At 41.0% G+C, this 12,583-nt stretch overlaps 3 protein-coding genes across 6 annotated transcripts; 2 read left to right on the top strand and 1 right to left on the bottom strand.

Annotated features, from left to right (window-relative positions):
* The first annotated feature begins 341 nt into the window (after positions 1-341).
* On the top strand, positions 342-9,509 carry tpd52l1 (tpd52 like 1). Of its 4 annotated transcripts, none has more exons than XM_086018248.1 (9): positions 363-503; positions 3,392-3,409; positions 4,113-4,231; positions 4,335-4,483; positions 5,165-5,266; positions 6,453-6,467; positions 6,766-6,804; positions 7,453-7,513; positions 8,157-9,509. In XM_086018248.1, exons 1-9 carry the CDS (start codon positions 488-490, stop codon positions 8,274-8,276), a joined length of 639 nt encoding a protein of 212 aa, XP_085874374.1. In that variant the 5' UTR covers positions 363-487; the 3' UTR covers positions 8,277-9,509. The 4 variants fall into 4 exon arrangements, with proteins under 4 accessions (XP_085874376.1, XP_085874374.1, XP_085874373.1 ...); XM_086018247.1 differs by lacking the exon at positions 363-503 and adding an exon at positions 2,728-2,812; XM_086018250.1 differs by lacking the exon at positions 3,392-3,409 and having other exon boundaries at positions 342-503.
* On the bottom strand, positions 9,379-11,507 carry hddc2 (HD domain containing 2). The gene is made up of 6 exons (XM_086018251.1): positions 11,395-11,507; positions 10,687-10,808; positions 10,522-10,624; positions 10,380-10,448; positions 10,080-10,218; positions 9,379-9,719 (listed from the first exon to the last, which is right to left on the bottom strand). The coding sequence occupies exons 1-6, from the start codon at positions 11,482-11,484 to the stop codon at positions 9,601-9,603; spliced, it is 642 nt and encodes a 213-aa protein (XP_085874377.1). The 5' UTR covers positions 11,485-11,507; the 3' UTR covers positions 9,379-9,600.
* Positions 11,508-11,710: 203 nt separating this feature from the next.
* cenpw (centromere protein W) lies at positions 11,711-12,562 on the top strand. The gene is made up of 3 exons (XM_086018253.1): positions 11,711-11,922; positions 11,992-12,105; positions 12,425-12,562. Exons 1-3 carry the CDS (start codon positions 11,836-11,838, stop codon positions 12,449-12,451), a joined length of 228 nt encoding a protein of 75 aa, XP_085874379.1. The 5' UTR covers positions 11,711-11,835; the 3' UTR covers positions 12,452-12,562.
* Positions 12,563-12,583: the final 21 nt, after the last annotated feature.

The raw sequence follows: 12,583 nt of genomic DNA, 5'->3' as shown, positions 1-12,583 counted from the left end.
TCGTAATAATGCACAATGTCCGCTCAATAAAATAGTAATTTGGATGATCCAGCAAACCCATCATATGGTTGAATGCAGATGACAGTTGTAGCCACCAGATAGTAGCAGAGCACCACAGACTATGTCCGAGAGCAGTCGTTCTCAAACTTATTCAGCCACAAAAAAGGACCAACATTGAAATACAGTACAGTAATATTTTATGTTATTATTAAGAGGACATAAACCGTGTTCACGGAGTCGTGAATATTGAAACAAAACAAAGGGCGTCATCGTGCTCGAAAACGTACTAGGAAGTAACTGGACGTTGGTGCCAGCGGTGCGTTCATTCATTGGTTGGCGCATATGCTACGCCCCGCCCCTTGGGCTGCACAATCTCGTGACAAGCAGCCAAAGCAGAAGACACGCCGGCTATCTGACCCGGACGCCGGTGCCCAGCTGCTGCCGACACCGTGACGTGTCTGCGTGGAACCCCGAGTGGAAGTTAGCCATGGAGACCAGACAAGGTCAGTCAATAATGTCGGGTTCATTTACGTACTTTAAAAGCTACACACACGCACACTCGCGAACTTGCTGGCCGGTCTAGCAGTACTTAGTGGATCTTAAACGCACCACACTGTCCACGCGTACGGGATAAAAGCCGTGTATTCACGACTGTATTTATTCCTAAAAGCCGCTATATCTTAAATTTGATGGATTTCACCCAATTCAGATTGTAAATAGCATTCAGTTAAACCAAACGCAGGTAAAGTCCATTTGACGTCTTCATTAGCCACCACTAAACGCCATTACGGGTTTTTTGTTTTGATTTGTGTGTTTTTTTCCATTGGAAGGCCAAGTCTGTAATGTTTCTTCCCTCTTTCTATCAAGAAAGGTGAAAATGTGGAAATCCCGCATTTTCTACTGGTGTAATTGTGACTATTATTCCCACAACAAATCCCTTCAGTAGCTCTGTTTCCTAGTGTAGCTCAGGAGGTGTGCTGCAGGAAATTACCAAACGTTAATTAATTGACACAGAGAAGAATGTTCTTAATGCTGTCAAATTTTAATGATGTATGAAATGAGGCTTCAAAATTATGAAAAAGCTAGCCAATACTCTCCGCTTTTGAGCACGTACTGCTGGTGTTTCAGATGAACGGTGTGAAACCACACCCACTCAACTGTCAATCAAATTTCACTTCTACGACTTGGAAAAAGTGATGCTGTTTTGTCTAGCATCTTTCTAGAGCCTACAAATAACCGCAGTAAGACAAAAATATATCTGCTCTCCGCTGTCTTGAGAGTTTAGTTGTTTGAAAAACGAATATTTATTTACTGCAAATAGTGTACCTTTATTCATCTGTCTATGCCTGTATCTTGCAGTGACAGGCAATACATTTAAATGCCGGACGATGAACCTGTGTATCCTCTGTCCATCTGTTGCCATTCATCCAACAGAATACTGTAATAGCGTTGAGTTTAGCCAAACAGGCCCAGAGTTCACACTGACTGCATTTGTGAGTAAATTGCAATGAGATCAGTTGTGACATTTTTGCTTGGTGGTGTGTCGTGACGTCATAAAAACTGGACGGACAGGTTTATTATGTACCCTCTACCATTGAGTGAGTGGATGAGCATTTCCTTGTTTAGCCTGTTGTTATAAATTGCTGACATAGATAATGAAACCGCTAAAGCAATTGGATATTTATCATCATTCTGTGTTACTGTACTTGTTGTTGCTCTTTGTTTGGTTAAAGTCAGTCAAATGTAAGGCACTGTTTGTTGATCCAGTTAAGGAATTGCATTCCAGTCCTAAGTGAGTCCCTGTTTGTCGGCAAACAGTCCGTCAGCAAGGTTGTGAGCCGCAGCGTTCAAACTTTCCGCACGCTGAAATGAATGGATTTTTATTTTTATTTTTTTATTGGGTTAAAATATGCACACTTCGGTTGCCGTATGACCATCCCCACAGGCCTCTGATTTAGTTTCAACACATGACCCAGATGGGAATCTTGTGACCAGGGAGGTATTCAAGGCCACAAAAAAAAAATGCGGCGGGAGGTCCAAGACAAATGAATGCACTGTACATGTTTCAAAGTGCTACAGTAAACTCTCCTCGTGTGGCTTTTTCAAATAGACATGCAGTGGTTCCTTGACTTAGGAGTACCCCAATTCACTAACGCAATATTAATCAGAATACCACATTTAGACTAGTGGGGGCACAGACAAAATCATTAGACATTTGTTTTACTTCAGTTCCCCCTTTAATTGGGACACTTGTAAGTCAAGATGCCACTGTACTTGTTTAGTCAACTTTCCATACTATGTCACTATTTAATTATGCTCACTATACTACATTGTAAAGAATTCTCAGGACTTGCTGGACTTTGTGCTTTGGAAGTGATTCATTTAAGAGCTTTCATTTCCTGGAAGTGGTCGCAGGGAATTGTCACACCGAAGACATTTGTGCTTCTGCAAACCCAAAATGCTTCTTTCCGACAGCACAAATGTGGAAGTAGAGAATTTTGACACGGGACTTGGTGAAAACTGCCAACACGACAATTCTAGCAGATTACACAGCTCAAAGAGTGTTTTTTTTTCGTGCTGCATGTTTCCTTTGGAAGTTCCTGGGGAAAACGTAGGATTTCCTCTATTACGAGAGTGACTGAGCTTTGTGACGGCCATTAACTCCGCAAACGCCAACGTTTTCATGTTTTTTTGATCAAGAAAATTGCATTTTTTTTGTTGTCCCCTCCATCCCACAAAGTCATGGTGGACTGGGGCAGCATGGGCGCTGGGGAGGAATGGGTTAACTCTGCCACGTGCCAGGGGGAGCATGGTAAGAAACCCCCGACGGTTTTGGGGTTCGAATCCGCGCTCCTCTGTGACCTTTGCATGCTCTCTCTGTGCTTGCCTGTGTTTTCTGCGGAGACTCTGGTTTTGTTTCGCATTCCAAAAGCATGCACGGAAAAAAATGTCTTTAGGTGCGGATGTGAATGCTTATTTGTCGATATGTGCCCTGGATTGGCTGCCAACCTGTCCAGGGTGTACGCTGCCTTTCATTCATAGTCGGGGATCTATTCCAGCTCACCCATAAACCTAATGAGGACAAATGTGATGGGAAATTGACAAACGGAGAGAAGACAAATCGTGCACAAATGAAAGATTAGAGAGCACTTTTGGGGGTTATGATACCAAAAGTGGGGAACGAGACGCAATGCTGGGCTCGCTCGGCTAGCCTCCATTGTTGTGTTGTTCTTTGTTTACTGTGTGTGGCCTTTTTTTTTTTTTTTTTTTTTTTTTTTTTTTTTTTTCTTTTGTGGTCAATTCAATGGAGACTTGGGCTGTCTCACTAGCGATGTTTGTGAGTATTCAGAAGTGTCACTAATGTTGATCCTCTACCCTGTGCTGCATCAAGATGGAGCACATCTCTCAGGTACATTGTTTTGAAACATTGGATGTGTGCATGTGTGTTGTAGCTATGTGTATTTATGTGTGTGTGTGGCGAGGGGTGCTGTATAGGTACAGTATGTATATTTTTTTCTGTCATATCAAATCTGCTTTTACCTACCATTAATTTCATGCATGAAGAATTATGACTTGTGGAGGTTTTTATTTGGTCATTTTCTGCCATTGATCTTCCAATGAAGCCCAAAATATCAGTGTTGCAACCAAATACCTATATTGTAGGAGGAGGAAACAAACGTTAAAAGGTGTTAATTTCAGGTTGATGTGGCACTCAACATGGAGCTGGAGCTGAGGCTTCAATGGTTCTCAGACCACAAAGTCCAGGTCCAAAATTCATTTGGCGCACAGCCGCTTGGAGGCAATGTGGGTGTATGTGTGTGTGTGTGTGTGTGTCAACTACATAATCCACGTCTGTTAATCTGGATTACAGCGCAGCAGGCTGTGGCTGCGCATTATGTAATGGTTTGTCCCGGGAGGAATTCAGAAAACACCCAAACATATGGAAACACAACACCAGAATGTTCTAGAAGACAGCACTGTGACGAACTGCAGGAAATAGTTGTGGAAATGACAATTATTTTGCCGGGTCAAAACTCAGCCCATAAATTGGCGACCTTTGGGGCAACGGCATTCAGTGGCACATAAATGATGACCGTGTGTGTGCTTGTCAGGTTTTCTTGACTCAGAGCCGCTGAGGGAAGCAGATGAACACCCGACGTCGGACGTCAACCTCAGCAACTCCATCATGACAGAGGAGGAGAGAGAGGAGATCCAACTGGAGTTAGCCAAAGTACTAACGCACACAAATACAGTGTTGCATTATGGGCCACCGGGCGGGCGTCGCCATGTTTGTTTGGGTTATAACGTCCGGTCTATTTTCCCCCTTTGCGCAGCTGGAGGATGAGATCAGCACGCTGAGGCAGGTGCTAGTGTCCAAAGAGAAGCGGCACAGCGAGCTGAAGCACAAACTGGGCATCAGTCCTCTCAGCGAGCTGCGCAGCAACTTCAGCCGAGGATGGCTCGACATGCAGAGCTCCACCGCGTAAGAACCAAAGGACACACACATATGCGGCGTTGCTTTGCTTTGTAGCGGGCCGTGTTTGGATACACTCTCTTTAGTCAAACACGGACCCGTACATCTGTCTGCTGTCGACACAGACGCCCGTGTTATTGACACGCACAGTGTATGAGAGCAGTTAAGACAATAGACAGCTGAAGGCCACGCCTACCTGGGAAATACAATATAATTACTGTGGTGCAGAAGTCCAGTAAATCCAATTGACTTTGCAGACAAAAGTAGCCTCTAAAGCAGTAAATGCATTTGGAACAGTGTTCCCAGCTCTGGTTACACTACGACCTGCAGATCGCGCGCACTCAAGTCCTCATCAATAATGAAGCACAGTGACCACGCGGGTATCAGATAACACTAGTGCTAGTGGTTACAAGCACAAAGCAAAGTGTCTCCCATCAAAAAATGTGCGTTGGTAAATGGCAGTTAAGTACTACTTTTGTCTAAATGAATCTCGTTAACCTCAGTTTAGTTCCTTGGCACAAAGATGCCACATGATGGTGCAAAAGCATTACTTTTATTGCTTTTGCATGAGCCCAAAAAACACAAACAAGAGGATAGGTGGCCCCGCCCCCCTCCCCCTCGAAAAATCGATGAATGCTAAAACATGAATATGCGGGGGTTCACTTTGCCTTCTTTTCTGGTGCTTTCCAGGTATAAGAGAACGTCAGAGACCCTGAGCTCGGCGGGACAGAAGACCACTGCGGCCTTCAGCACTCTCGGCAGCGCCATCAACAGGAAATTGGGAGACATGAGGTGCACTGCAACACTTGATCGGCTCGCGCCCTCTCACATAGCTCTTATTTACACTCAGTGAACACTTGATTAGGTACACTATTTCTCTGTCAGTTGATAGCTATCATCTATTTATCTTAAAACTTATTTCCAGTTCCCGCTCTCAACCACTCGCTACTGTATTTGTTGATTTAGAGTTTTGTTTTTTTGTCCGTTTTTGCCTTAACTTGAAAATGGCCAAAAGCAGGGAGTGTAGGAGATCAAATCCAAACGTCACCTTCTCTTTAGAGTTTAAAACAGGTGTGAAAGGAAATATTTCCCTTGACACTCATTACAATAAGTCCCAAAACACAAAGGAAGATATAGGCAGAGACGGGCATTGTTCGTACCAAACAAATTAATCACATGTGCGAACGTGAAGTTAAGGGTGCTAATTTGGCTTCTGGTCATCACATAATTTACACGCCGCATGTCACAGCCCTCCCAGTGAAAAATGCTGTTTGACTTCTGTATCAGTCAGTGACAGTGAATTGAGTTAGTTAATCTCTCGCATGTTAGCATTAGTGTGTGAAGCAATTGGCTAGCGTCGCATGCCACTAGTGCTTGAAAATGTGAAACGCGTGCATCTTAGCATTAGCATGTACACACTAAGTCAAACTGAATGTCATCGGAGGTTATCTATGTGTCTCATCTATCAATCTGATAAAAAAGAAGGAATGTGTTGATGTTGTTCATACAGTATGGCTGGTCTACAGTTACTATTCCCTAGGAGGTACGCGTGTGTGTCTCTCTGTGTGCGTGTCTCGTGTGTGTGTGCGCCTGTGTGATTACAAAGCATGTCTATTTTGTTATATTCTGTGTGGTGTGTTTTTGCCTGAGACGTGTTACAGATTTGAGGACATTTCATATTTAATCACCATTAACTAACCAGAAACACAAGATGTAATTAGTGATTCACAACAAAATAACGTTAGTCGTAACTGAATTATTACATTGAAAAGTCGCAATTGCGCAATTTCAGCATGCTTCTTGTGCTCGCCTTCCTTTCAGCTTTGTTGTGATTTTTGTCTTGTGTTTTCCAAGCCTCATTTCTCATGTCATAATTATTCTGTCTATTTCACAATGGACAAACTAGCATATTTAATGATCTAATTTCCAACTGTTAAGTGAAACGTTTACATTTTACCTCCTCCCTCATGCTCCCAAGGCCTGGCTCTATTGGGTAAGAACCTCAAGCTGCTATCATAAAATGGTTTCATTTACATTTCTCTTTTAACATCTTTTATACAACACAAGGCTAGATTTATTGATAAGAAACATGTTTTTAAAACATCAGCGGTTGTGGGGGCCTGTAAAGTCTAAAAGGCATTCCAATTCATTTCAATGGGGAGGCAAGGTACCCTATGAACTACTTCCTCTTTTTTTGTGTCTATATTATGCCCGTCTTCTCCATCTTTGTGCATGTGTCTGTGTGCCAACTCTGTGAGCTCAGCTAATCATTAACTCCTCTCTGCGGACAGCTACTCCATCTCGCACTCTATGAGCATGCCTGCCATGAGGTAATTGTACTAATGCACTGTGTGTGTGTGTGTGTGGGGGGGGGGGGGGGTCTGGGTGGGGGTGCGTGTGTGTTAACGTGTAAGAAACTGAGTCCTGTTTTGTATCTTAGTGAATGAACATACAAAATACAAATTACATTTGTCTGATCATTTTGGTGTTTGTCCAAGCGCCACATAGGCTACTCTTGACAGTACTTTTAGCATTGATGCTAGTGCTAATGATACCAGAGGTGTCCACCAATAGTGTACGTGGGTCAGGGGTCACCTTGGCAATTTTTTTTGAATTGCAAACTATTTTAGCTTCAATTAAGCTGCTTTTTTGCATACTTCCTAATAGTGACTTCAAGAAGACATTAGTGGCTGTTCAATTGATTGTATTAGTATGAGAACTGCATGTAACTGAACAGTAATTTTAGCAGTGATGCTAGTGATAATGACGAGAGGTTTTGTGGTTGGTCCACTGATACTTTTAGACTGCTAAATTTGGTAACATGGATGCAGTGTAGCATGTATGTGACAATGTTATTTTTGCATCAAATTATTACATATGTTTGCTTTAAAATAAAGCAGCCATTATAAGGATTTTTAACAATGTTTTGTTATTTTGTGGAGAGAGAAAAAAAAAATGAAGGCTTTTTTTCTTTACAGAAACTCTACCAGCTTCAGGTCTTTTGAGGAGAAAGTTGAAAGTACAGTATCAAGCATCAAGGTGTGTACAAATACACGATTGTACAATATGAAAAACAATTGCAAAAAAGTTAGTAATATAAACTCACATTGGTCATTAAGACGCATATGTAATAAGTGAAAATGTGCGATATAAAGACCACATAAAACAATGTTTTATAGTTTTGACCCCACACACACACTAAATGCATTTAAAGTTATTAAAACACACTGTTTAAAGTCTTGTTCTCGCACCCTCACTGTCAAGAAATGCGAGACTTAACATAAAGACTGAAGTTTACTCTAAAACTGATGCATAAAAAAGGACTAACATAATATATTAAAACATCAACATTTTAAAATATCGCTCATCTAACCAATATTCCGTTTAACAAGTCTCTTAGCTTAATTCTGACACAATGCAAAAAGCCAAAAAGGACATTAGTATAGAAATAAATCTACGATATAGACCCTATAAAGTTTTTCAATATAGGTATCCACCCTCCTACATAGTTTCAACTCATTAAAACTACATTTTTTAGAACACATTGTAAACATATTTGTATTCAAATGCTTGTTTTTACAGGCAGCTCTGTGTGCTTGTGTATCACAGTTTTCTCGACATTTACTAAAATAGCTGGTAGGTTCATCGACTGAGGCTTTTTCTTCTTCTTTGCATTTCCAAGACTAAAGTCGGAGGTCCCGGGGCAGGAGGGAGCTTCGAGGATGTCCTCTCCTCTACGGCAAAGGCCAGCTCACAGGACATGCCCACTAACAACTTGACAGACACGCCTGAGAGGCCCTAGAAGGAGACTAACAGTATTCGTGTTTGCGTCATTTTATAGGAACATGTTACAGTATATAGAAATATGTATGGTATATAGAGTACTTCCTAAATGGGATTGGTTTGCCTAATCAACATCATATAGTACAGTGGTCACCTCCTTGCTTTTTCAGTTCACTTTCTTTTGAGCAGAAACAATAAATAATTATCTTGCAACGTTTATCGGCTGATATTATGAATGTTTTGAAATCTCGATGTGTATTTTCACTATCTTTGAAACCCGCGTAATGTGTAAATAATCCAATATGATGTGACGAGCACAGCTGTGACCGGAGTTCTGTAATATTTGATAGCAAAACGCACGTTTTGAACATGCATTGTCAGTAACTACAGATGAGTATTTGGGCCATGCTGAAAGGAAAACAAATAAGTGCACTGCGAGATTTAAATGCTCATTTCTGATGACTTTCCTCAAATTTAGTTCGTTTTTCTCTACTTAACTTTATTCTCATATTACAACTTTAGTCTTAAAAATTACGTTGGTTTTTTTCGCCTCAACTATACAACCTTTTATCACAAAAATATATGACTTAACTCATATTTGTACTTTAATCTTGTAGTGTCATTCTTCAGTGTGGCTCTAATACAGTACTAAATACTCCTTGGTAAGTAAAAGACACAAAATCCATTTTCGAATGCTGGTTGTTTTTGAGTCTTCACTAAGGGCCCATGCGCAGTTCATTTCAACTAATTTGTGCTCCTGTAATGACAATTAAATGTTTTTTTTTTAGGGTTTCCCATGACTGTCACGATGAAACAGAATCTAATTATGCCCTCAGGCTAATTAAATAATACTAAAGGGGAAAGAAAGTTGTACACAATCTTCTTGGTCAACTTAATACCTCCAACTTCAAATTGATACTTCTTGTTCTACAACAGTATACTAAAATAATGACTCTTGGCTTGATAAAGGTCATGTTATGCATTGGTATAAGTTGTATCTTTTTTTTAATATACCGTGTGTGCGTGCGCGCATGCGTGTGTGTGTATATATATTTATGAGGTAAAACAACTTTTCAGTGTTTTGACCTGTTAACAAACCTACAATCCAGTTTTCAGCCTGCTTGATTTCATCTTTGTATTTAATATTGTTTGTCATGGTTGGAACGTTAACACAATCTCTTATGTTGGGTTGAAATGAAGTACATCTCAGGTCCCCTTTCATAATAAAACATCATTCAAATACAACACCTAACGCATGGAACGTTGTTTTCCCAGACTAGTGTTCATTTAACATTGCTGACTGTTGATGCCGTGACATTCAAACTGGTGGAAAAATGCTGTGGTCAAGACACGTGTGAAGTGGATTGCGAGTTCCCAGAGTTGTTTTTGTCAGTCATGTGACTCCTCCTTTCGTCATTCAAAGCGCTGACCAGCTGGAGCACGTCGGGATGCTGGAAACAACCTGCAAAGACACAAAATCATTGCCACTATCATATTTCCTCCTCTCGTTTCATCCGCTTGAACAAATAAAATAACTGCCCCCCCCAGGATAAGCAACGGGTGCTCGTAATTAACTTTAAATATAGACTATTCGCTGTAATACAATTTTAGCGATTTGTGGGGTAAAAACTACAAATGTTGTTTAATATACTCCTCAAGGAGACAAAGTTCGCTGCAGTTTGGTGAATACAGGAAATAAGGTGTGGTGATTGATATTTGTGGAAAAAATGTGTTCTGCCACAAGCCATGCAAAATTGCTACTATGAGAAATGTTTAGCAGATTTGTGGAAATGTACCCCAAGTGCATGTCCGTCGGGCTCACCCTGAGTGGAGTCAAAAAACTCCTGTAGTCTCCCTGGCATTCCCTCCAGTTCTTCGTACTCATGAGCCTGCAGGATCATCTCCAGACGGTCAAACTCTTTCACCAGCCTGGCCTCGGCGCTGCTCTGGTGCTCATATTCCTAAACACCCAAAAAACATTTACTCAATTTTGAACAAATCGGTTGTTGGCAATGTTAAGCCGCTGGGCTGAGGACGCACTGATATGGCATCTACGATAAGCAAAAAGGAGTGTAAAATCCGACACCCGGAGGATAAAGCTAGTAAAACATTCAAACTTTACCTCCCATAGTAAATAAATCTCCTCTCCGAGGTGATCTGGCATGAGACTCGATAGCTGCCTCATGGCTGCCTGAAGGAAAAATACATGTATTATTTATTAATAAACAAAACCAAACACCATTAGAGCTTTGCTGCTCGCTCGCCTCCTCCCGCCGGTGTTTCTCCACTTTGCTGACGTTGTCCGACGGCGCGATATCTCCCACGATGCACTCGGCCATGTCATGAACCAGAGCCAACTTGATGCACCTGAGGAAAAGAGATTAATCATGATAGTTGGCTCACAGGAGACAGACTGCAAATGAACCCACTTGTCTTTATCTACTTTGGGGTCTGTGATGACCAGAGACATCAGAGCCATGCGGTACATGTGGTCCGACACACTTTCTGGGTCCTTCACCTCCCTGTACACCCAGCCTGTCCGTGGGACCCTCTACAGGAAAGACAATATTTTCACAGTTGTTGGTTGTGCATATTATACAAGGCATACACTTGTGCCTCGTCCATCATCTGGAGCAGTTCAGAGACAATATTTATCTACAAACATGACAAAACCATAAAGCAATTCAATTACATAGATGACACTTATCGGAGATGTTGATTATTAAATGTATTAATGGGAAGAGATGGGTTGTTTTGCTTGTCGAAGTTGGTTATAACAGGTTTTGCTCTGACTATCTGAGGGCGGAAAATGCGTACATAAAGTGGGCCAAGACGAATTTGAAATCTGGTAGCTGGTTAAAGTAACAGTCCACTTGTTAACAGCTTTAAGCTTGCACAGCAGTCATTTACACCGAAAATGTCTTGCTAACACATTAGTACGACATTAAATTACTTAAAATAAAAAATGTATTCGTCTTTCATGGTATTATGAGTAGTACGTTCTATGACGTTGTGGCAGAAACTCAAAGTACAATAAATAGGATTAAAACAACTAACCCTTCATGGTTGAAATAATACAAACACATTAAAAGAATTGTACTGGAACAAATATAAGTTATGAATTATTAGAGTCTTACTTTAAGCTGGCCGATTAGTTTTAAAAATTGGAGCATTTTCATGTTGTCCGTAGAGGCCGCCATGTCTTTTTCTTCTTCGACACTCCACATTCAGAGCACACAGAACGCACAGCGCCGCCCATAGTATGAAAAGTGAGTGTAACCGCGGAATTAAAAAATGAACATATCACATATATAAATAAATATACATCTAAATAAATATATATAAGACATACACATTTTATTTCACCATTCAGTTGTTTTGCATACTTCGTCAAATACGAAAAATTATTTTCGACTTGAATGGCGGGAAAGACAAAACAGGAAGTCTAACCACCATTAGAAGAAGAAGGGTAGCCGAGAAGGCGCCTCACCCATGAAGTCTACGGAAGCGGGCTATTTGAAATTGTAAACTCGTCTACCCCCCCTATCGCATTTTCGACGTTTCAAACATTTTCTGCCATGCCGAACAAACCGTCCAGACTCAAGCAAAGAGTCAAATCCAAGATGAAGACTAACATTAACGTGAGGCTGGCGTCCGAAGCAATGGTAAGGCGCAGTTTGGGACCGCATTACGTGGGCTATGGTTAGCTTGCTAACTCATAAATGTGTTCGCAGATGGAGCTCCTCACTCAGCTTTTCCTCAACAATTTGGCCCAAGAGGCAAGAGCCAAAGCGTTTGAGGAGAAATCCGCAACGATTAGGGCCCATCACGTCAAAGCCGTCGCCAAGGTAATTCCGCAAACGGTAAAAGTACTCTCGCTGTCTACTCGAGTAAACGTGCTTGTAAAAAGACTGATAAAAGTGCCGATTTGACTCGAGTAAAAGCGGGGGGAAAGTACTGACTCTGAAATGTGCTTGGTAAAACAGAAAAATGAATGAACGAAAAGAAATGACCAGGCAATATAAAGTACATGAGGAAGAAGAACATACAACACATATATGCACAATTTGAAATCCATAGTTACCGAATAATGCTTAAATATATAATCATCTTGCACATCAGCCTGCATGTTAATTCACATTCACTTCATTATGTTTGTTTCTTCAGAAAGTGCTGAAAAATGCCAGAGGATGAAGACCATCCATGTATTTATGATCATCATTTTGGCCAGCGTGAAGTCCCTTATTTTCGTCTCTTTTTAAAATGTTTTATTTTTATTAAATGACATAAAAACAAATTCAGTTCCTTTTGTTTTGGGTTACTTTG

Source organism: Filicampus tigris, chromosome 20, assembly GCF_054856515.1.
Source record: "Filicampus tigris isolate MCC_2025a chromosome 20, RoL_Ftig_1.0, whole genome shotgun sequence".
Taxonomy (NCBI): domain Eukaryota; kingdom Metazoa; phylum Chordata; class Actinopteri; order Syngnathiformes; family Syngnathidae; genus Filicampus; species Filicampus tigris.
The sequence above is the reverse complement of the archived record's forward strand: the minus strand, read 5'-3'. Positions and strand labels throughout refer to the sequence as shown.

Excerpts from the sequence above, each read along its gene's own strand:
- hddc2 (XM_086018251.1), bottom strand. The coding sequence starts at position 11,484 with ATGTGGAGTGTCGAAGAAGAAAAAGACATGGCGGCCTCTACGGACAAC. Across the intron at positions 10,449-10,521 it reads AGAAACACCGGCGGGAGGAG|GCAGCCATGAGGCAGCTATC; the intron begins GCGAGCGAGCAG and ends TTTTTCCTTCAG. Across the intron at positions 10,219-10,379 it reads AGATTTATTTACTATGGGAG|GAATATGAGCACCAGAGCAG; the intron begins GTAAAGTTTGAA and ends TTGGGTGTTTAG.
- cenpw (XM_086018253.1), top strand. The coding sequence starts at position 11,836 with ATGCCGAACAAACCGTCCAGACTCAAGCAAAGAGTCAAATCCAAGATG. Across the intron at positions 11,923-11,991 it reads GGCTGGCGTCCGAAGCAATG|ATGGAGCTCCTCACTCAGCT; the intron begins GTAAGGCGCAGT and ends ATGTGTTCGCAG. Across the intron at positions 12,106-12,424 it reads ACGTCAAAGCCGTCGCCAAG|AAAGTGCTGAAAAATGCCAG; the intron begins GTAATTCCGCAA and ends TTGTTTCTTCAG.
- tpd52l1 (XM_086018247.1), top strand. The coding sequence starts at position 2,743 with ATGGTGGACTGGGGCAGCATGGGCGCTGGGGAGGAATGGGTTAACTCT. Across the intron at positions 4,232-4,334 it reads TCCAACTGGAGTTAGCCAAA|CTGGAGGATGAGATCAGCAC; the intron begins GTACTAACGCAC and ends CCCTTTGCGCAG. Across the intron at positions 4,484-5,164 it reads GACATGCAGAGCTCCACCGC|GTATAAGAGAACGTCAGAGA; the intron begins GTAAGAACCAAA and ends GGTGCTTTCCAG.